A 21,784-nucleotide genomic window follows, 5' to 3' on the forward strand; every position below is an offset into this window, starting at 1 on the left:
ACTGATTTATTAACTACAGAAAGATAGATTTTAAGTGGTTATAAATAATAGCATACAGATCAAAGTTGATTACCTAAGAAATAAACAAAATCACAATCTAAGGTCTATATACTAGACAGGATTTGAATCAAGCAGTATCTCACACTGATGGTACAAGCAGTTGGTAGATCTTTCATACACAGGCTGGGATCCCTTTCCTTCCTGGGACCATCCCCCATTCTGTCTGTGTTCCTCAGGTGCTTCCGGGTCTTGAGTTGCGGGGGGGTGGAGGGGACAGTGAGGCCAAGTGATGATGTTGCTTCACCCCTTTATAACTTCTGCCATGTGGAGGGAACTTCTTTGTCCCAAGCAAAGTCCCCAGCACAGTTTGTGGAAAAGTACAAGCACAAGATGGAGTCGAGTATGAGGGAGGCCCAGATTGGTAGACCAGAGGATTCAGCAGTACCCCAGTTCCAGGTTGCATTGGGAGAAGTCCATCACACTTGACTGGCATGGAGAAAATGAATAAGCAAGTGGTATTACTCCTTTGCATAATACAAGAATCAGGGATTGCCCAATGAAATTGTTTTAAACCTGCTGTCTATTAAATAGGAAATACTTTCCTCACACAATGCGCAGTCAACCTGTGAAAGTCATTGTTGGATGATGTTGTGAAGGCCAAAATTGTAACAGGGTCCAGGATGGTCAGCGATACAACCCCATGCTCGGAGTGTCCCTAGCCTCTCTTTCCCGGAAGCTAGGAGTGGACTACAGGGGATGGATCACTTGAAGATTACCTGTTCTGTTCATTCCCTCTGAAGCATCTGTTATTGGCCAGTGTTGGAAGACAGGATATTGGGCTAGATGGACCATTGGTCTGACCCAGTATAGCCATTCTTATGTTTTTAATAAGTTAAGGAACAGTTTGTGGGAGGACCTTTGTTCAGTGATCAGTGTACTTTATAGATTAATAAAGGAATACAATAAAATTAAACCTACAGACAAAAAAAATTTAACTCATTAACCTTGCTTTTTTTTATTCTTAGTAAAATGAAATGAGAACCAGAATAATGAGAACCATGCACATTCTGAGACTGATGAATTTAACAAAACCTCATCATCTTGATCTACTTTGAAAAATGACTCACATGCTATTCAGAGATCTCAAAGATTTCCAGATGAACCTTGCTCTATTTGGAAATTAAACCATTTATTCTTCTTCGAGTGATTGCTCACATCCATTCCAGTTAGGTGTGCGCGCCGCGCGTGCACGTTCGTCGGAAACTTTTTTACCCTAGCAACTCCAGTGGGCCGGCAGGTCGCCCCCTAGAGTGGCGCCGCCATGGCGCTCTATATATACCCCTGCCGGCCCGCCCGCTCCTCAGTTCCTTCTTACCGCCGTGTCGGTCGTTGGAACTGTGGAGCGCGGCTTAGCTGTCCTCCACGTCCCTAGCTCTCCTAGTTTTCAATCGCTTATCTCTAGTTCTATATAGTGTTAATTAGTGTTGTTAAGTAAATAGTTTAGTCAATAGTTGTTAAATAGTTCTTGGCCGGGGGCTTAGCCCTTCCCGGCACCCGGCGCCAGGCTCATGCCTGTTTCGCCGGGCTTCAAGCAGTGTGCGGCCTGCAAGAAGCCCATGCCCACCAGCGATCCCCACGAAGCGTGCCTGAAGTGCCTCGGGGAATCGCACAGGTCTGACAAGTGCCGCATCTGTAAGGCTTTCAAGCCGAGGACAAAAAAGGAGAGAGATCAGAGACTCCGAACTCTCCTAATGGAGGCGGCACTTGACCCGTCGACTTCGCGGACCGTGGTCTCGGCACCGGCACCGGATCGCTCCGGCACCGAGAAGACTCCTCGGCACCGACCTTCTCCGGCACCGGAATCACAGCCTAGGCCGTCGAAGTCTGCTACTCCGGCCAGGCAGACCCGGCTTGAGCGCCCGGCCTCGACATCGGCCGCGGCACCGCCGGCACCGTCAGCACCGTTGACTCCGGGCCAGGCGGGTCCGTTGAGTCCGGTGCCGCCGAGCTCCCCCATGAGATCTGGGGTTGAGATAGTGGTCCCGTCAACACCGGAGACCTTCGCCTCGGCTCGGGACCTTATTGCCCTGACGGAGCCCACTCGGCTGCCACCCCCGGTACCTCCGGTGCGGGTCGTGTCCAGGGGCAAGCCCATGATGTCGGCGCCGCCCAGAGACAGTCCTTCGCCATCTAGGTCCCGACGTCTTGGGCGCTCCAGATCCCGACGCCGCTCGCAGTCCCGGCACCGCTCCCCTCAGCGGCACCGGTCGCACTCGCGGCAACGGTCGACCTCCGGACGGTCGCGGTCAAGCTCCAGTCGGCGTCACCGGCACCGCGACTCCAGGAGCAGGTCCCATCGCTACTCGCCGCACCGGTCGACCTCCCGGCACCGAGCTGGTGGCAGGTCCCGGTCTCGGTCGACCTCCCGGCGCCGAGCCGGTGGTAGGTCCCGGTCGACCTCCCGGCACCGAGGTGGTGGCAGGTCCCGGTCTCAGTCGACCTCCCGGCGCCGAGCCGGTGGTAGGTCCCGCTACCGAAGCGACACCCGGTACCGATCAGGATCCCGGCACCGTGACAGATCCAGGTCCCGGTCCCGATCCCGGCACCGATACGACTCCCGGCACCGGTCCCCGGCACCGAGACGATCCTCCGTGCCGACCCGCGCCGGCCCGTACCATCCGGGGTCGGCCCCGCCGTGGCCCTCGAGACAGCCGTCCGTATCTTCGCAGGCGGACAGTGCGTATGCGCTCGGCACCGACCGGCAGGCGGCGCTCTTCGGGGATCCGCCGCTGGAAGACCAAGGCCCACCACAGTGGGGATTCTGGACACCCTGGGCATACCATCAGGCCCAGGGCCCCCAGCAGCTCCCTCCCACACCGGCGAATGCGGAGCGTAGGGCCCCTGAAGCCTCCTTGTCTCGCCCCCCTCCCTCCCCGGAGGCGGAGGAAGGGTCCAAACAGCAGGACTCCGCTGTGGCTCCGGAGGTAGAGGCGAGGGCTGAGGAAGACCCTCAGTTGGACACTATCGTGCCTGGGGTCTCCTCATCCTCCTCCCCGGATGAGGCGGTGGCGGGTACCTCCTCCAACAGTTCCCCCCCGCTGGATCTCAGGGCGCACCAGGACCTCCTCAGGCGGGTGGCCCAAAACCTGAGTCTGCAGGCAGAGGAGGTCTCGGAGATAGAGGACCCGATTGTTACCATCCTCTCTTCGGATGCTCCCACCAGGGTCGCCCTGCCCTTTGTACGGACCATTCAGGCCAATGCCAATACTATCTGGCAGTCCCCGGCCTCCATCCCTCCGACAGCGAAAGGAGTCGAGAGAAAGTACATGGCCCCTTCCAAGGGGTATGAATACTTGCACGTTCACCCGACTCCCGGTTCACTGGTGGTGCAGTCGGTGAACGATAGGGAGCGTCACGGCCAGGAGGCTCCGGCCCCCAAATCCAGAGAGGCCAGGCGCATGGACCTCCTTGGCCGTAAGGTATATTCGGCTGGGGCCCTGCAGCTCAGGGTCTCTAATCAGCAGGCCCTGCTGAGCAGGTACGCTTTTAACTCCTGGGTGGCAGTGGACAAATTTAAAGAGCTGCTGCCACAGGATGCTCGCCAGGAGTTTACGGCCATCCTGGACGAGGGCAAAAAGGTCGCGCGCACGGCCTTACAAGCATCCTTGGACGCTGCGGACTCGGCTGCCCGTACCCTCGCGTCGGGAGTTACGATGCGTCGCATCTCCTGGCTGCAGGTTTCCGGCCTTCCGCCAGAGCTCCAGCACACGATACAGGACCTTCCTTTCGAAGGCCAGGGCCTGTTTTCGGAAAAGACAGACCCCAGACTCAAGAGTCTGAAGGACAACCGGGTCATTGCGCGGTCCCTCGGGATGCACACCCCCGTGACGCAGCGTAGACCCTTTAGGCCACAGCAGCAGCCGTACCGTAGGCCGTTTTCCCAGTTCCGCCAGCGGCAGGACCCTTACAGGCGCCGCGGCAGGAACGGCAGGCGCAGGCAGTCTGGGAACCAAGGGGGGCAGAACCAAGGCTCCTCAAAACCCCCGCCTGGTCCTAAGCCTTCATTTTGAAGGTGCGCCCGAGGGCGCTGTAGCAGTTTCCCCTATGGATCCTTTCCCCCCGTTTTCAAACCGCCTTTCGTTTTTCCTTCCGGCGTGGTCCCAAATAACATCGGACCGCTGGGTCTTAAACCTGGTGCAGACGGGATACCGCCTGCAGTTTGTTTCGTTTCCTCCTTCCCGCCCTCCTTCCTCGTCCCTCTTCAGGGACCCCTCTCACGAGCAATTCCTTCGACAGGAGGTGCAGACGCTCCTCAGCAAAGGAGCCATAGAGGCGGTTCCGGAAAACGAGAAAGGCAAGGGGTTTTATTCCCGCTACTTTCTGATCCCCAAGGCCAAGGGGGGCCTCAGGCCTATCCTCGACCTGCGAGAACTCAACAAATACCTCGTGAAGTTGAAGTTCCGCATGGTATCCCTGGGGACCATTATTCCATCCCTGGATCCGGGAGACTGGTACGCCGCCCTCGACATGCAGGACGCGTATTTTCATATTGCCATTTGGCCGCGCCACAGACGCTTTCTCCGCTTCGTTGTGGGGGCTCTTCATTATCAGTTTGCAGTCCTCCCTTTCGGCCTGTCCACGGCCCCAAGGGTGTTTACAAAATGCATGGCAGTTGTCGTGGCGCATCTTCGACGCAACCGTGTCCACGTGTTCCCTTATCTGGACGACTGGTTGATTCGGGGCACGTCGGAGCAGCAGGTCAGCAGCCATGTCCGCCTGATCACCCGCCGTATTTGCAAGTCTGGGCCTCCTGATAAACACAGACAAATCCACTCTGAGGCCCACGCAAAAGGTGGAATTTATCGGGGCGGTCTTGGACGCCACGATGGGCAGGGCCTCGCTGCCTCTGCAACGGTTCCAGACCATGGCGGCGATCGTTCAGCGTTTGCGGTCAGCCCCGTTGACGTCAGTAAGGACATGTCTAACCCTGTTAGGCCACATGGCAGCGTGCACTTTTGTGACCGGCTACGCTCGGCTCCACATGAGGCCTCTCCAGCTGTGGCTTATCAGCCGTTACAGGCCGCAAAGGCAACCTTTAGACATGTTAGTCACAATCCCCCAGAAGGTCTTGGACTCTCTCGGCTGGTGGTTGGACCAGTCCGTGTTATGTGCGGGTCTTCCCTTTCACCCCTCTCAGCCATCGGTATCCCTGACAACGGATGCCTCAGATCTGGGCTGGGGGGCCCACCTGGGGACCCTGCGGACACAGGGCCTGTGGTCCCAGGAGGAGGTGGGGCTCCACATCAACATACGGGAGTTGAGAGCGGTCCGCCTTGCTTGTCAAGCGTTTTGTCATCAGCTTCAGGGTCGTTGTGTCGCCGTGTTTACGGACAACACGACGACGATGTACTATATCAACAAGCAGGGCGGCACCAGGTCCTCCTCCCTGTGCCACGAGGCGATACGTCTCTGGGACTTTTGCGTAGCCCACTCCGTTCACCTCAGGGCTTCCTTCCTCCCTGGAGTACGGAACACTCTGGCAGATCGACTGAGCAGATCCTTCCTGTCGCACGAGTGGTCCCTTCGCCCGGATGTCGCTCTCTCCATTTTCCGGAGGTGGGGTTATCCCCGGGTGGACCTCTTTGCGTCCAGGGGGAACAGGAAGTGCCCAGCATTCTGCTCCTTTCAGGGCAGGGAACCGGGGTCGATAGGGGACGCCTTCCTCATCCGGTGGTCGACCCACCTGTACTATGCATTTCCCCCGTTCCCTCTGGTCCACAAGGTCCTCCTGAAGGTGCGCAGGGACAAGGCGCTCGTGATCATGGTAGCCCCGGCGTGGCCCAGGCAGCACTGGTACACCATGCTGCTGGACTTGGCCATAGCCGACCCAGTTCCCCTGCCCCTTCATCCGGACCTGATTACCCAGGACCACGGGACCCTGTGTCACCCAGACCTGCAGTCGCTGCACCTAGCGGCGTGGCTCCTGCGTGGCTGACTGGCCCAGAGCTGCGATGCTCCACGCCTGTGAGAGAGGTGCTCTTGAGCAGCAGGAAACCGTCCACAAGAGCCACGTATTCAGCGAAATGGAAGCGCTTCTCCTGTTGGTGCGTAGAGAGAAATCTCCGCCCTATGGAAGTTTCGGTTTCCGAAATATTAGACTACGTTTTGTCCCTCAAAGGGCAAGGTCTGGCCTTATCGTCGTTGCGAGTCCACCTAGCTGCTATCTCCACCTTTCACCCGGGTGCGGACGGTCGCTCCGTTTTTTCTCACCCGACGGTGTCGAGATTCCTTAAAGGGCTGGAACGTTTATTCCCTAACGTCCGTCCCCCTGCTCCCACCTGGGATCTTAACCTGGTGTTGTCCCGACTCATGGGGCCCCCCTTTGAGCCGTTAGCTACTTGCTCCCTGCTCTACCTCTCTTGGAAAACTGCCTTTCTAGTGGCTGTCACCTCAGCTAGACGGGTGTCGGAGCTCCGAGCTCTTGTGGTAGACCCCCCATATACGGTCTTCCACAAGGACAAGGTGCAGCTGAGACCACACCCTGCTTTTCTGCCCAAGGTGGTCTCAGCCTTCCATGTCAACCAAGAGATTTTCCTTCCGGTTTTTTTCCCAAAACCTCACTCCTCAGGCAGGGAGCAGCAGCTCCACTCGCTGGATGTCCGTAGGGCTCTCGCGTTCTACATAGACAGGACTAAGCCCTTCCGAAAATCCCCCCAACTTTTCGTGGCGGTAGCAGATCGTATGAAAGGTCTTCCTATCTCCTCCCAGAGGATATCCTCTTGGGTTACGTCCTGTATCAGGACTTGTTATGACTTGGCCCATGTCCCTGCGGGCCGTGTGACTGCGCATTCTACCAGGGCGCAGGCGTCATCGCTGGCTTTCCTAGCCCGTGTGCCCATCCAGGAAATCTGTCGGGCAGCAACCTGGTCATCGGTCCACACTTTTGCTTCCCACTACGCCCTGGTCCAGCAGTCGAGGGAGGATGCGGCCTTCGGAACTGCGGTGCTCCGGGCCGCGACTTCTCACTCCGACCCCACCGCCTAGGTATGGCTTGGGAGTCACCTAACTGGAATGGATGTGAGCAATCACTCGAAGAAGAAAAGACGGTTACTCACCTTTGTAACTGTTGTTCTTCGAGATGTGTTGCTCACATCCATTCCACACCCGCCCTCCTTCCCCACTGTCGGAGTAGCCGGCAAGAAGGAACTGAGGAGCGGGCGGGCCGGCAGGGGTATATATAGAGCGCCATGGCGGCGCCACTCTAGGGGGCGACCTGCCGGCCCACTGGAGTTGCTAGGGTAAAAAAGTTTCCGACGAACGTGCACGCGCGGCGCGCACACCTAACTGGAATGGATGTGAGCAACACATCTCGAAGAACAACAGTTACAAAGGTGAGTAACCGTCTTTTCTAACTGCCACACTTGCAAATTTATTTTGGAATATGTACATCAGTTTGGCTTCTTTCTGGTTCGTGCATCACCAGTAAACAAAGTTTCTATTGGGGAAAATTTGCCTGTGTTCACATTTGAGCAACACTGTTTTCTGCAGTGGAATTTCACAAGTTTAAATGAGTACAGACTGTGACTCTGCGTTCAGAATTTTAGGGCCACTTAAGCACACGAGTAGATCCATTGACTTCAGTGGGGTTACTCACATGTTTGCACGATTACAGCCTCAGTTAATAATTTTGTTGATGTGAGAATCAATAAAGTTCAGCTCACTCTTTCACATCTGTATTGGCTCTGCAGCAATAGTGAAAATGTATTTCAGTAAACAAATATGGTTCAGAATGATATAAGAAACATCTGTAGAGTAAGAAAATGCCAATTTTACATAGTCTCTTTTCTGACCCAACTGCCCTTTAAAAATTAAAAAGCAATGATTCACTAATAACTGCCCCTTCAGCAATTGAATTTGGATTTCCTTATCTAGCATTTTAATTTTCTTAATAAACAAATGTTTTTTTATATTTCAAATCATCAGATACCAGTTTTTCCAGGCAGACAGATATTTATTGCTAGCTGCCACTGCTGCTTATTATATAAATTGCTGAACACTGGAAATGTGTTTACGATATAATGTTATCAATGCCTATTTTTATAAGGAGGTTGGTTCATGGCTTTTTGTCTTGTTTTTTGCAGACTGTTTCAGGTGATAGTACTGATAGATGATGTTCTTGCCCTTCTAAATTTGGTGAGTCTCTATCAATCATAGTTGAACCAACAAATCCAGGTTGAGACGTATAAAGGCCAGTAGAGCTACACTTTTTGTTATATTTGTATCCAGATACTATCAACAAAGGTCTTTTTAATCTGAGTAGTTTAAATTGGCCAAACAGGAAAACAGACAAAATCATGCAGCTTAATTTGCCTTTTCTGTAAGGCAGAGAAGGGCAAACTACGGCCCGTGGGCTGCATCCGGCCTGTCAGGGCTTACAGTCCGGCCTGTGGGATTGCCAGCCTCATGGCACAGTGGAGCTAAGTCAGGCTCCCTGCCTGCCCTGGCCCTGCGCTGCTCCGAGAAGCAGCTGGAACCACATCCCTGCGGCCCCTGGGGGAGGAGGGCAGAGGGCTCTGTGCACTGCCCTCACCTGCAGGCACCGCTCCCCACAGCTCCCATCGGCTGGGAATGGGGAACCATGGCCCATGGGAGCCTCGGGGGTGGGGTACCCATAGGTGAGGGCAGTGGCGGCAGAGCCACATGTCTCATCCTATCCCCAGGAGCCACTGCTGGACATGCTGGCCACTTCTGGGAGCAGCGCGGGACCAGGGCAGGCAGGGAGCCTGCCTTAGCCCTGCTGTGCACTGCTGCTACCCTGGAGTTGCTCAAAGTAAGCAGCGTCGGGCTGGAGCCCATACCCCAACCCCCTGCCCTGAGCCCCCTCCCGCAGCCATCTTGCACCCCTGCCCTGAGCCCTCTGCTGCACTGTGCACCTCTCCTGCACCCCAACTGCATGCCCTGAGCCCCCTCCTGCACCCAACTTCCTGCCCTGAGCCCTCTGCTGCACTGTGCACCCCTCCTGCACCCCAACTGCATGCCCTGAGCCCCCTCCTGCACCCAACTCCCTGCCCTGAGCCCCCTCTTGCACCCCTGCCCTGAGCCCTCTACTGCACTGTGCACCCCTCCTGCACCCCAACTGCCTGCCCTGAGCCCCCTCCTGCACCCCAACCCCCTACCCTGAACCCCCTCTTGCACCCCTCCCCTGAGCCCTCTGCTGCACCGTGCACCCCTCCTGCACCCCAGCCTCCTGCCCTGAGCCCCCTCCTGCACCACAACCCCCTGCAGAGCCCCCCTGCACCCCTCTTGCACCCCTGCCCTGAGCTCTCTGCTGCACTCTGCATCCCTCCTGCCCCCCAACCCCTTGCCCTGAACCCCTTCCTGCACACCGCACCCCCTCCCACACCTCACACTCGCTCCTGCCCCCCAGCCCCCTGCCCCAACCCTACATTCATGGCCCTGCATGCAATTTCTCCACCCAGATGTGGCCCTTGGGCCAAAAAGTTTGTCCTCCCCTGCTGTAAGGGAAACTGAAATTGCCTAGAGAAATTCAGCCATGAGCTGAAGAAATGTTTAGTAGCAGGTTAGTCTGGAGTGCATCTGAGGTAAGTCAAGAGGGGAATTCTGAAGGAAGCTCTTGTCTCTAATGGTCTATATGCTGGCTGGACTCCTATCTCTGGATAGAAGAAATGAGCCCAAACTGCAGAAATCAGGAGTTCACCTTGTCCAATGCCCTGAAAGTGGGTTTAGATCACAGGTAATGGCTTAGAGCCTATTTCTATTTAGTTTTTTCAAAAACTCATATTTAAATATGAATATTTGAAGTACAGGATTAATTTTAGGCTTTTTTTTTAAAGCTGTCTACTACTGAGTGACCACTTGGGTTCTTGAACCACTTTAGTGAGCTTTACACTTATCCTAAATCTTATTTTAGTTTAAAAATAGTATCTTGAAAGTTATTAACTTACTTGTTAGCATGTTTGGAAAGTTTTCTTTAATGAATAACACTGTAATAGCTGTATTGTTACTGTGGGGCTGCTGCCCTCTGGTGGGAGGAGTGATGAATTTATCCTGTCTCTCATGATACATTATTCCAGTGGTCACCAACCCATCGATCTCAATGGACTGGTCGATCCTGGAGCCTCTGCCAGTCAATTGAAATCTCTGGGCTGCTAAAAGTCCAGCAGCACAGCGGTGCTTAGGGAGGCTGCCTGCCCTAGCCCCACGCCTCTCCTGGAAGTGGCTGAGTGCTGGCACGTCTCTGCAGTCCCTGGTATGGGGGAGGAGGGAAGTGAGGCGGCTCCATGCATTGCCCCTGTCCCCAGCACCATCCCTGTGGTTCCTGGCCAATGGGAGCTGCAGAGGCAGCGCTAGCAGGCACAGGCAGCACATGGAGACCCACTGTCCCCCCATCCCTTTCAGGGGCCACAGAGATGTGCCAGCAGCCAGCCGCTTCTGGGAGCGACATGGGGCCAGGGCAAGCAGGCAGCCTGCCTGAGTCGCGCTGCACTGCCAACCGGGAGCCGCCTGTGGTAAGCGCCTCCTAGGCGGAGCCTGCACCCCTCACCTTCTCCTGCACACCAACACTCTGCCCCAGGCTCAGCCCAGAACCCCCTCCCACACTCCAAACCACTTGGCCCCAGCCCAGAGCTGCACCCCCTCCTGCACCCCAACCCCCTGCCCCAGCCTGGTGAAAGCGAGGGAGGGAGGGGGAGAGCGAGCGATGGAGGGAGAGGGGAATGGAGTGGGCGGGGCCTCGGGGAAGGGGCAGAGTAGATCCTGGGTTGATCTTAAATTCAGAAAGTAATCTTGTGCATTAAAAAGTTGGAGACCACTGCTTTATTCTGTTGTTTTAAACCCCTTCAGTTTACAGTCCGCATGGCACAATATTTAATGAAATAGAAATTTTAAAATGATTCTGCTTACAACAAACTGACTTTAAATACCATTAGGGTATGTCTGCGCTGGCAGAGTTACTGCGCCAGCAGTTACAGTGCCGCTCAGAGAGCACTGAATGGAAACCGCTATTGTGTGTTCACACTGTCAGCTGCCTGTGTAATAGCGTGTTCACACTTGCAGCAGTATTCAGAGCAGTGCACTCTGGGCATCTATCCCACAAAGCATGTCTTCCTCTTCTACCGCTAAGAGTTGTGAGAAGGCGGAGGAGGTCGCGGGGCATCCTGGGTGTTTTGCATCCCAGCAATCCCTGTGCTTTCATCCGCATTTGGCACCAATTTTCAACCCCTGAACAATGTAGTTATACCAATGTAACTTTATAATGTAGACTTGGCCTAAGAAAACACTTACATCTGCTCCATAGTGATCCATTCCCTGCAGGGTTCAGGTAGCAACTTCAGAAACAAATGATTTTTCTTGAGGCAATGCCTGCATTAGCAATTAGAATTATTTATTTGTTGGTGTCATCCCTAACAGTGATAGACTCCCAGGACTTAATCGAGCTTATGTTTCAAACGTGCTTTTTTCCCCTTTCCTTCTAGGCATGTATGATGCTCATAACTTTCTTGCCATACACGGTAAGTAAGTGTTACATTTTCATTCACATTTAATATGGCTGCTTTAACTCTAAAAAATACCAAATGAAAGCATTCAGAAACCCTAGAGCATTATTATGACACCTGAACCCCGCTGCAATGCATATGTATTATTTTTCTGATAATCCTAAAAATTGAACACTTCAAAACTTGATTCGGGTTTCTTGTTTTGAGTTTATTAATTTCATTTTGGGGGTTTATTTTTAATATTTTTTTCATTTAATGTAGATGTCCAAAATTGGAGTTTTGGGTGGCTTTCTCTTTGTGTATAGTGTAATGGTGTGTGTGCGCGCGCGTGTGTGTGTGTGTGTGTGTGTGTGTGTGTGTGTGTAAAATCTGTACACGCACACACACAAGCGCTATATGTAAATAATGGTGACCCCCAGTTATCTGTACTGGACCCAGTCCTATTTAACACATTCATAAATGATCTGGAAAAAGGGGTAAACAGTGAGGTGCCAAAATTTGCAGATGATACAAAACTGCTCAAGATAGTTAAGTCCAAGGCAGACTGTGATGAGCTACAAAAGGATTTCACAAAACTGGGTGACTGGGCAACAAAATGGCGGATGAAATTCAGTGTTGATAAATGCAAAGTAATGCACATTGGAAAACACAATCCCAACTATACATATAAAATGATGGGGTCTAAATTAGTTATTACCACTGAAAACATCCACTTAGTGTGCAGTGGCAGTCAAAAAAGCGAACAGAATGATGGATATCATTAAGAAAGTGATAGATAATAAGACAGAAAATATCATATTGCCTCTATATAAATCCATGGTGCGCCCACAGGTTGAATATTGTGTGCAGATGTGGTCACCCCATCTCAAAAAAGGTATATTGGAATTGGAAAAGGTTCAGAAAAGGGCAACAAAAATGATTAGGGGTATGGATTGGCTTCCATATGAGGAGATATTAATAAGACTGGGACTTTTCAGCTTGGAAAAGAGCTGACTATGGGGGATATGATAGAGGTCTATAAAATCATGAGTGATGTGGAGAAAGTAAATAAGGAAGTGTTGTTTACTTCTTCTCATAACACAGGAACTAGGGGCCACCAAATAAAATTAATAGGCAGCAGGTTTAAAACAAACAAGAGGAAGTATTTCTTCACACAACGCACGGTCAACCTGTGAAACTCTTTGCCAGAGGATATGTGAAGGCCAAGACTATAAGAGGGTTCAAAAAAAAACTAGATAAATTCACAGAGAATAGGTCCATCAATGGCTATTAGCCAGGATGGGCAGGGATGGTGTCCCTAGTCTTTGTTTGCCAGAAGCTGGGAATGGGCGACAGGGGATGGATCACTTCATGATTGTCTGTAATTCTCTCTGGGGCACCTGGCATTGTCCACTGTCGGAATACAGAATACTGAGCTAGATGGCCCTTTGTTCTGACCCAGTATGGCTGTTATGTTCTTTATGGCTAACTCAAGTTCAACAGCTGGGGACCTCTTGCTTATGCTTAGAAATCTTTGCCCCCTCAGAGTTCAAGCAGCATAGGGATAACAGTTCCTCTTTAACAGGGATTTTTATTCCCTTCCCCCAGTGTTCAAGCTGTGATGGGATGCAGGCTTGTGCACCCTCTTCAGGGGAGTAGGGGAAGCAATCAAGAAAGTATTTTGTCCACTGATATTCCACAATAGCTTGTCTGGTGTCTATGGGCCTTCTTTTGTTAGGGAGGAGATGACACCTCTTGTGATAAACTTGGTAACGCTTCTCTCCTGACTGGGGTGGGTTTACAGTCTTAGCAAATATTTTTATAGTGATAGAGCAAACGCTTAACATTACCATATAGCATGGGATACAGACATGAGAAGTAAGATTAATCCATGCAACATCCTACAAGCATATCTAAACACTGAAACATGTTCTTATAACAGTAACGCTAACACACAGGCTAGCCAGACTGGTTTCCAGCTATGCCTTTGTCAGCATTCAGTGAGGCCCAGTGGCCTTGGCGTGAGCTGGCACCTGATCTGCCAGCATCACAGAGGCCTGCGGTGGGAGACAGATTATTCCCTAGTTGCTCCCGAGGGGTTGTTGCATCTTTCTCTGAAGCCTCTGGTGCTGGCCACTGTCAGAGTACTGGGTACTCGGTGGACTCAGGTCTAATGTAGTATGGCAGTTGCTAGATTTCAATGACAAGTGCAGTAGAAAATCCCTTAAGGGAATTAATTGAGTCTCTTTTCAGTGCAGGGCTTGGGTGATGTGCAGTAAATATGGCTTAGGGCCGCCCATTGGCTCTTGAGGATAAAATAAAATATTGAATAACTCCCCAATCGCTGAGCACCATTCATCTTGTGCACTAAACGAGGCAGAGGTCCTGTGGCAAAAAGTACTGGATCATGTAACTAAAGACTGTTATAATGGATGCGCACAAGGGGCCTGAGTTCAGGTTGCACAGGCAGACTTATTTCTGGCATTTCCCAACTTTGGGGAGTTGGATTTAGCAATCTCCCCACCCTTCTGATGAATTTGTCTTGTTTGGATTGTTCAAGTTTTAAGGTTATATAAAAGTAGAACTAGTACATTTGTCATCTCTGCTGCTCTCCTTTAAGTGTTTAACCTGTTTACATTTTTCTTGTAGTTTTCCTTAATGGCCTCCTTTCCAGGTATACCTTTTGGTATTTTCATGTTTAGCACTTGTGCTGTTGTCATCGGCCTTATCCAGGTATGGGTGTCATACATTTACTTTTTCCATTCATTATTAGAGACTAGATTTGATTAGATGGAAGTACAATTAGATCTAATAGTAGATCTAGAACATTAGGAAAGCTTTATATAAAATTTTGTGATGTTGCTATTATTGGTGTATGATTTTTGTGATAGTGCAAGATTGGCAGGGCTGGTGCAACCATTTAGGCGACCTAGGCAGTCGTCTAGGGCACTAGGATTTCGGGGGCAGCATTTTCTTCAGCAGCAACCGCGGCGGCCGGATCTTCGGCCGCCCCGGTCACCGCTGGCATTTAGGTGGACGGAGCTGGGGAAGGGGAGTGCGGGGTGGGCCGCCTGCAGCAAGTGGGGGGGGGAGAGTGGCACGCAAGGTAACTCCCCACCGCAGCTCACCCCTGCCCCGCCTCCTCCCCGAGCACGTCGTGACCGCTTCACTTCTCCCGCCTCCCAGGCTTGCGGCGCCTAAGCTGATTGGCACCACAAGCCTGGGAGGTGGGAGAAGTGAAGCAGCCACGGCGTGCTTGGGGAGGAGGCGGGGCAGGCGCAGGCGTGAGCTGGGGCAGGAGGGGTGCCTCAGGGTGGAGGGGGGGAGCTGCGGGGGCGCAATGCATCAGGGCAGGGGCTCGGGGACGGGGGAGGGCGCAAGGTGGAAGTTTCACCTAGGACGCGAAACATCCTTGCACCGGCCCTGAAGTTTGGTAACTCAGACAAGTGCCAGATCATGTGGTGACTGTTTTCGTTATCTCAAGTATGAAAAAATTAAAAGAACTTGAAATGCCAATAAAGACACAGATGCAATCAAATCAGGAAGTTCAAAACCCATTGAATCATGATACATTTGTTCTAAAAAGGAACCCAAAAGGTTAGAAAAGTAGCAGTTGATGGACTGTATTATGATGATTATTTCCCCCCCACCCCTTGCTGGAGTTCTGAATCGCTGCTCAATATTTAGTTCTGCAAGCCTTTTAATGCAGGTACAAGGCTCCACCTTACTTGTAACCATTAAGTGTAAGGGAGCAGCAAGTCTTAATGAAATAGGTCCCTTTATCGACGGGATTGAAAATTACACTGGTCACAGGACCATGACTTCATGTATTAAGTCCGGGATTATACTGGACTGTATTGAGGCAGTGTTTGTGAGAGACAAGTGACAGATTTAAATCACAATATTTTATGAATCACCAGATCTAGAAATAAACTCTCTATGTACCTGGAAGTATGGGAACTCCAGGTCTCCAGTAAAATACATGCATTCTAGCCCAGGTAGGTTTCAAGAGTGGACTTCACAATCGTCACTCTCACTTTACTGTATCTTTCCATTTGAACCCCAGTATGATTTTACTTGCCGCTCTGTTGAACTGCTACAGCTTGAACTGAATGCTTTATATTGGCTGAAAGTTTTGAACTCCAGATTTTAAATGATGTAGAAGAAATTAGCAGCCTTGAGGTTTTTGAAGAGAGGACTTGCTTTCTGAAGGGAAAATGAAACCCCAGTTCAGCGGTGCTGAGAACCATTGAACCAAAATGCAAACCACTATGATGGAAACCACTTCAAGATGGGGTGCAGGAGCACTCCGAGCACCAGCACCTATGTCCTAGTTACTAAAATCTTTGCAAACTTTCTGTAATGTTTAGTCTGCAAAGCCTCTCCATAGTCACACAAATCTTAGTGTGCTAAATCCAAGCCCAAGTTTACATCTGCTTCTGCTGCTCAGGACCCTGCTAAGTCAAAGCTCAGTGAGGTGAGACTGCAGTGATGCAAGGCAACTGTTACCTTCTTGTCACTGGTGGTGTCAGAGCCAGCACTGCCTGAAAAGGAAGCAGCCTTTGCCATTGAGTGGGTGTCTCTAGAAGATGCACTGATTAGCACATTCCCTCCTAGTGACTTACTGGTGGAAATCAAATTAGTCCTTGCCAGGCAAAAACACCAAGGGGAAGAAGCTGGCTGTTCCATCCTCCCTCAGAATGAGTTTCCTCCTAGAGAGTTAGGTTACTTGTGGGCACAGGGAGATTTAATTTACACATCCTATCATCTAGCTGGGTGGATGTATCCAGTCTCTCTCACCTCTGCAGTGGCTCCCTTTCTGCTGGACCTGAGACCGAGCTCTGTTCTGCTAGATTGTCAGGCATTTTGAACATCTATACCAGCCTCTGAACTTATTTTGCACAAGGAGCCTCACTCGTGGAGCAGGACCCCATTGTGGTAGGCGCAGTCCAAACACACAACACAAATGTCATGTGGGGTGTGAGTGGGGGGGGGGGGGGGATACAAAATCTCTGCATAATTAGGTGTTATAACTAGGTACAACAATGAGTCTGCGGCAGAGGCTGAAAAAAAACCAGCCTTCTGACTCAGTCCCTCTCAAGCCACTTGCCCTCTCCCTGATTTAGTAAGTGCAATAGCTCCTGGCCTGCCATGGCAAGGAACCAGTTAAAGTGGTTTCTGGTCCTGAAAGTGTTTCTAAGCACCTGGTCCTGCAATAGTTCTCAAAAGCAAAAAAATGAATTCCTGACTTCACACACCATTTCCAGCCTCCCTTGGCATGAAGAGCGTGGAAAGCAGTTGGTACAAATTGACCAGCCTATTCATTTTCACTGTCGCTTTGTTTGCCCAACCGGATGCTTTCTTCAGTAACTGCAAATCCACAAGCAAACATTTCAATTGATAGAAATGATTAAATTCTTCTCTCCGCATAAAACAGTAAATTTTTATTTATCCATGTGCGGCAGAAATACTGTCTGAAAGATCCCGTCACTTTCTTACCAAAGTGGGGTGACCTTGGGCCAGCGGGAGTGGGCAGTGAAACGTGTGTGTGTGTGTGTGTGTGTTTAAATGATTTGGTGAACAGGTTAAAGATAGAAAAGATTCATTAGATTGAAAGCTGCTGGGGGGCAGGGACCATGCTTTTGTTTCGAGTTTGTACAGCGCCTAGCACAGTGGAGTCCTAGGCACAATCTAATGTCAGTGGAAAAGTTCGGAGACTGGTTTAGATAAATATCTGAAGTTCAAGTATTTACCTAAACCCTTTGGAGCTGACCTCTTCAAACAAATCCCTTTCCTCTCTGTAGGTCCCACTTTCCCCTATCCTGTGGCATGTGGCTTCTTCTGGGGGAATGCCTAGCTGCCTGCCTAGCTAGTTGCTGTTGTGGGTCTCTTTGCACTTCAGAATAATAAGGTCCAGGGTCTTGCTTATCTGTGCAGAGGTGGTGATGTATACGTCTTCCATTAGCCCCTCCACTAGGCACATTAGGGTAGTCTACACTGCAGCTGGCAGCGAGCCTCTCAGCCTGGGTCAACAGACTCCCACTAGCTCTGTTCAAGTTAGCACACCAGAAATAGCAGTGTGGGCAATGGCTCAGGGTAACCACCCAAGTCCAGGCCCACCTGACTCCCTGGATCTGAGTTCAGGTGGCTATCCTGAGCCGCAGCCCGTGCCACAGCGTCCGAGCTGCTAGTGCACTGGCTTCAGCAGAGCTAGAGCCAGTCTGTCTAGCCGGGCTGGGAGGCTCGGTCCCAGCAGCAGTGCAGACGTAACCTTAGTGTTACGCAGTGCCAGAGCCTGTGAGATTCTCCCCTCCATTCCTGTCAGATCAGCGCTTCTCAGGAGAGCAGAGCACAGAGGTTAGCATGCTCTGGGGCTTGTTGTATTAGAGGTTTTCTATTGTTTGGGTTCAGATTTAGAATTACAGCTTTGACTTGTTTAAATATCCACTGTAAACCAGTATCAATAATTTTCTCCTCTCTGCAGGCAGTGATAGTAGCCTATGGCTTCTATCATCCCTACTTGCTGAATCACCAGATACAGGTATCTGAAAACCAGGCCTTCTACAAACATCGTATCTTACAGATCATTCTAAGAGGACCAGTCCTCTGCTTTTTAGCCGCCATCTTCTCCTTTTTCTTTTTCCCAATGGTAAGTTCTTTAAACAACCATCGTTCTAAAAAACATGTTGTGCTGGTTGACAGTGTGACCTGACAACTTCATTGCTCACATTCAGTATTCTGCCAAATAAAGTATCATACTAATCATAATACACAACCTGTAACCTTGTAGAATTCAGCAGTTGAAGCCCTGTCACTGAGCAGATTTAAAGCACGTCCACACAAAGCACTAGATATTGTAACATAGGGGACACTGACACCAGCTGACGAGTGGATTAAGTCAGTGGTTCTCATCCCCTCCCAAATCATTACAGCTGAAAAGACCATTGCGTCATGACTCCCATCTAGGTCGCAACTCCCTATGTCTGACTGAAACCCCCCAGGTTGAGAACTCAGTGATCTAAAGTATCAGAGGGTTAGCCGTGTTAGTCTGGATCTGTAAAAGCAGCAAAGAATCCTGTGGCACCTTATAGACTAACAGACGTTCTGGAGCATGAGCTTTCATGGGTGAATACCCACTTCCTCAGATGCATGTAGTGGTAATTTCCAGGGGCAGGTATATATATGCTAGCAAGCAAGCTAGAGATAACGAGGTCAGTTCAATCAGGGAGGGTGAGGCCCTGTTCTAGCAGTTGAGGTGTGAAAACCAAGAGTGGAGAAACTGGTTCTGTAGTTGGCAAGCCATTCACAGTCTTTGTTCAATCCTGAGCTGATGGTGTCAAATTTGCAGATGAACTGAAGCTCAGCAGTTTCTCTTTGAAGTCTGGTCCTGAAGTTTTTTTGCTGCAGGATGGCCACCTTAAGGTCTGCTATAGTGTGGCCAGGGAGATTGAAGTGCTCTCCTACAGGTTTTTGTATATTGCCATTCCTAATGTCTGATTTGTGTCCATTTATCCTTTTCCGTAGAGACTGTCCAGTTTGGCCGATGTACATAGCAGAGGGGCATTGCTGGCATATGATGGCATATATTACATTGGTGGACATGCAGGTGAATGAACCAGTGATGGTGTGGCTGATCTGGTTAGGTCCTGTGATGGTGTCGCTGGTGTAGATATGTGGGCAGAGTTGGCATCGAGGTTTGTTGCATGGATTGGTTCCTGAGCTAGAGTTATTATGGTGCGGTGTGCAGTTACTGGTGAGAATATGTTTCAAGTTGGCAGGTTGTCTGTGGGCAAGGACTGGCCTGCCACCCAAGGCCTGTGAAAGTGTGGGATCATTGTCCAGGATGGGTTGTAGATCCTTGATGATGCGTTGGAGGGGTTTTAGTTGGGGGCTGCATGTGATGGCCAGTGGAGTCCTGTTGGTTTCTTTCCTGGCCATCACATACAGCCTCCTGATGTGGCGTGATTTTTGGTTTGAGTGACCTTTTATCACAAAGTTCAGTTTGTCTGGGTGGTAAGACAGACTGGCGGGTCTAGCGGGAGGTAATCAATTTTTTTTGTCAAGATCCAAATTTCTTGGTCAAGACATAGTCAAGGTCCAGACTCCAGAAAAAATCACACAAAAACGACGACGATGACGACAACTAAATAAAAATATTCTGCAGTCCATTCGAAAGCATCTGGCAGTCTGGATTTGGCCCCATCTGCCTATTGACTGGCCCCTGGTCTAAGGGGACTGTCTGTGACTGCATGGTAAGACTGGTATAGTGATCCAGGAGTTCACATTTGTCACTGGGTTCGTGAAATCTAATTATAGAACACACCACCACTTTGGGCTGTGTGTCCTGTGTCGCTGGTGTAGATATGTGGGCAGAGTTGGCATCGAGGTTTGTTGCATGGATTGGTTCCTGAGCTAGAGTTACTATGGTGCGGTGTGCAGTTACTGGTAAGAATATGTTTCAGGTTGGCAGGTTGTCTGTGGGCAAGGACTGGCCTGCCACCCAAGGCCTGTGAAAGTGTGGGATCATTGTCCAGGGAACCCAGAAGGTGTCTGGGGGTCTCTGCTTTGCATCTAGTACGCTTCCCTGTAAGAATCCAAACAGTCTAGAGATTCAGGATCTTTTTTTGAATCCATATGTATAGTTCCTTCTTAGAAAAAAAAAAGCTTACAGTGTCTCTATCCACGTGGACTTTTTCTTTTATGACAGCGAGGAATGCATTTGGAGTCTTGATCTCCAGTCACCACACGCCATGACCACTAAAGTTCTTCATTTACATTTCACAGGGCTTCTTTGTAGTTTGATGGGCTATTTAGACACAGGGTGTACATCATGTAAATGATTGCTGTTACTTGTATTGTTCCTGTGGTAATGTAACATTCCACTAGTTTTCATGAAGTTTAAACATCTGAATACACACTTATACATATAACAGTCACTTTGATCTATGCTAATGTGGTTTAAACACTAAACGTACTCATACATTTAATAATTGCTTTGATCTACACTGATACACAAGTGAATTGACCTGTCTCTGATCTACCCGTATCACACTGGTCTTCTACATCAGTGGTTCCCAAACTTTAACAACCCATGAACCCCTTTCACTAAAATGTCAAGTCTCGCTAACCCCCTCCTAAAAATGAATATTTCCAGGGATTTTCTCCTTTACCTGAGTGTAAATTATAAAAGCAGTGACTTTGGAAATGTAAAATCTGTTATTATGACATTGTTTTTACACACTAAAATGTATTATTAATTATTCATTACAGTATTTTTATTACATTATGAAAACAGCAACACTTTTCCAAGATCTCACTTTCGTAGCTCGTATCACTTTGAATAAGTCTGTTATAAGACAAGGCTCCTATGTTTCATCAATGAGTATCAGATGAAGGTATTTAAGAAGCCAACTCAAAGAGTTCCTCCTACACAAGCATTCATAGAATCATAGATTATTAGGGTTAGAAGGGGCCTCAGGAGATCATCTAGTCCAACCCCCTGCTCAGAGCAGGACCAATCCCTAAATGGCCCCCTCATTCAGGTCTTGAACAGTCCAGGCAAACAATGCACGTTACAATAAAGCTTAATAATTTTAAAAACAGTACTAGCTGCCTATTTAATTTGAAAAACAGCAAAAATTATCCACCTCCCTTTCCATTTCTTATAAGGAGTCTTGAAGTTTAAATCTCAATGTGATAGATACACTTGCTTTGATCTGCTTAGCTCTTGGAAGTCCAGGGGCTCCGGACTGCTGGTCCCATGCTGCCTGGGGTCCCTAAGGACAGCTCTGTCCACCATTAGGGATTTTTTTCCCCGAGAACCCCCTGTAACAGTTCACGAACCCCAGTTTGGGAACCACTGTTCTACATGGATGAATTTACCCTAAGGACTGGAAATATTAGGGCTCAGAAGCAGTTAAATTTTTTAAAACATAATTGTGCAGACAGGTATTCTGTGTTAGGAATGTGTCGTTGTTGATAAAACCTATGCAGAGGTAGTCCAGTTTAAATTTCAATCAAAATTTAAGCGTAGTAAATTTTTCCCCCCAGTAAAATGTTACAAGACTTTTTAACACATCTGCTTCGATGCAATTGATTGCTCTAAAGGAACCAGTAGAGTTTCATGTATGTTTTATAAAGTTTGTAACTGACTAAGCAAGCATAACAGCATTGTCTCCTTTGATGTGATACCTGCGCCATTGCAGACTTTGAATTGCAAATGACTAGTAGCACAGGGACCCATGGGCTCACAAGTTCACTAAGTTCCATACAAATGATAACTCAATTTT

The 21,784-nt window shown here is 49.9% G+C and overlaps 1 protein-coding gene across 2 annotated transcripts in view; it reads left to right on the forward strand.

Moving 5' to 3' along the window:
- Positions 1 to 21,784, forward strand: part of TMEM175 (transmembrane protein 175) — a 47,387-nt gene that overhangs the window by 18,507 nt on the left and 7,096 nt on the right. For both annotated transcript variants that reach the window (XM_030566154.1, XM_030566155.1), the window contains 4 exons: positions 8,142 to 8,193; positions 11,496 to 11,531; positions 14,145 to 14,228; positions 17,980 to 18,144. In XM_030566154.1, coding sequence (XP_030422014.1) covers positions 8,142 to 8,193; positions 11,496 to 11,531; positions 14,145 to 14,228; positions 17,980 to 18,144 — 337 coding nt within the window. The remainder of the gene's footprint in view (positions 1 to 8,141; positions 8,194 to 11,495; positions 11,532 to 14,144; positions 14,229 to 17,979; positions 18,145 to 21,784) is intronic.

This window comes from Gopherus evgoodei, chromosome 6, assembly GCF_007399415.2.
Source record: "Gopherus evgoodei ecotype Sinaloan lineage chromosome 6, rGopEvg1_v1.p, whole genome shotgun sequence".
In the NCBI taxonomy this organism is placed as follows: Eukaryota; Metazoa; Chordata; order Testudines; family Testudinidae; genus Gopherus; species Gopherus evgoodei.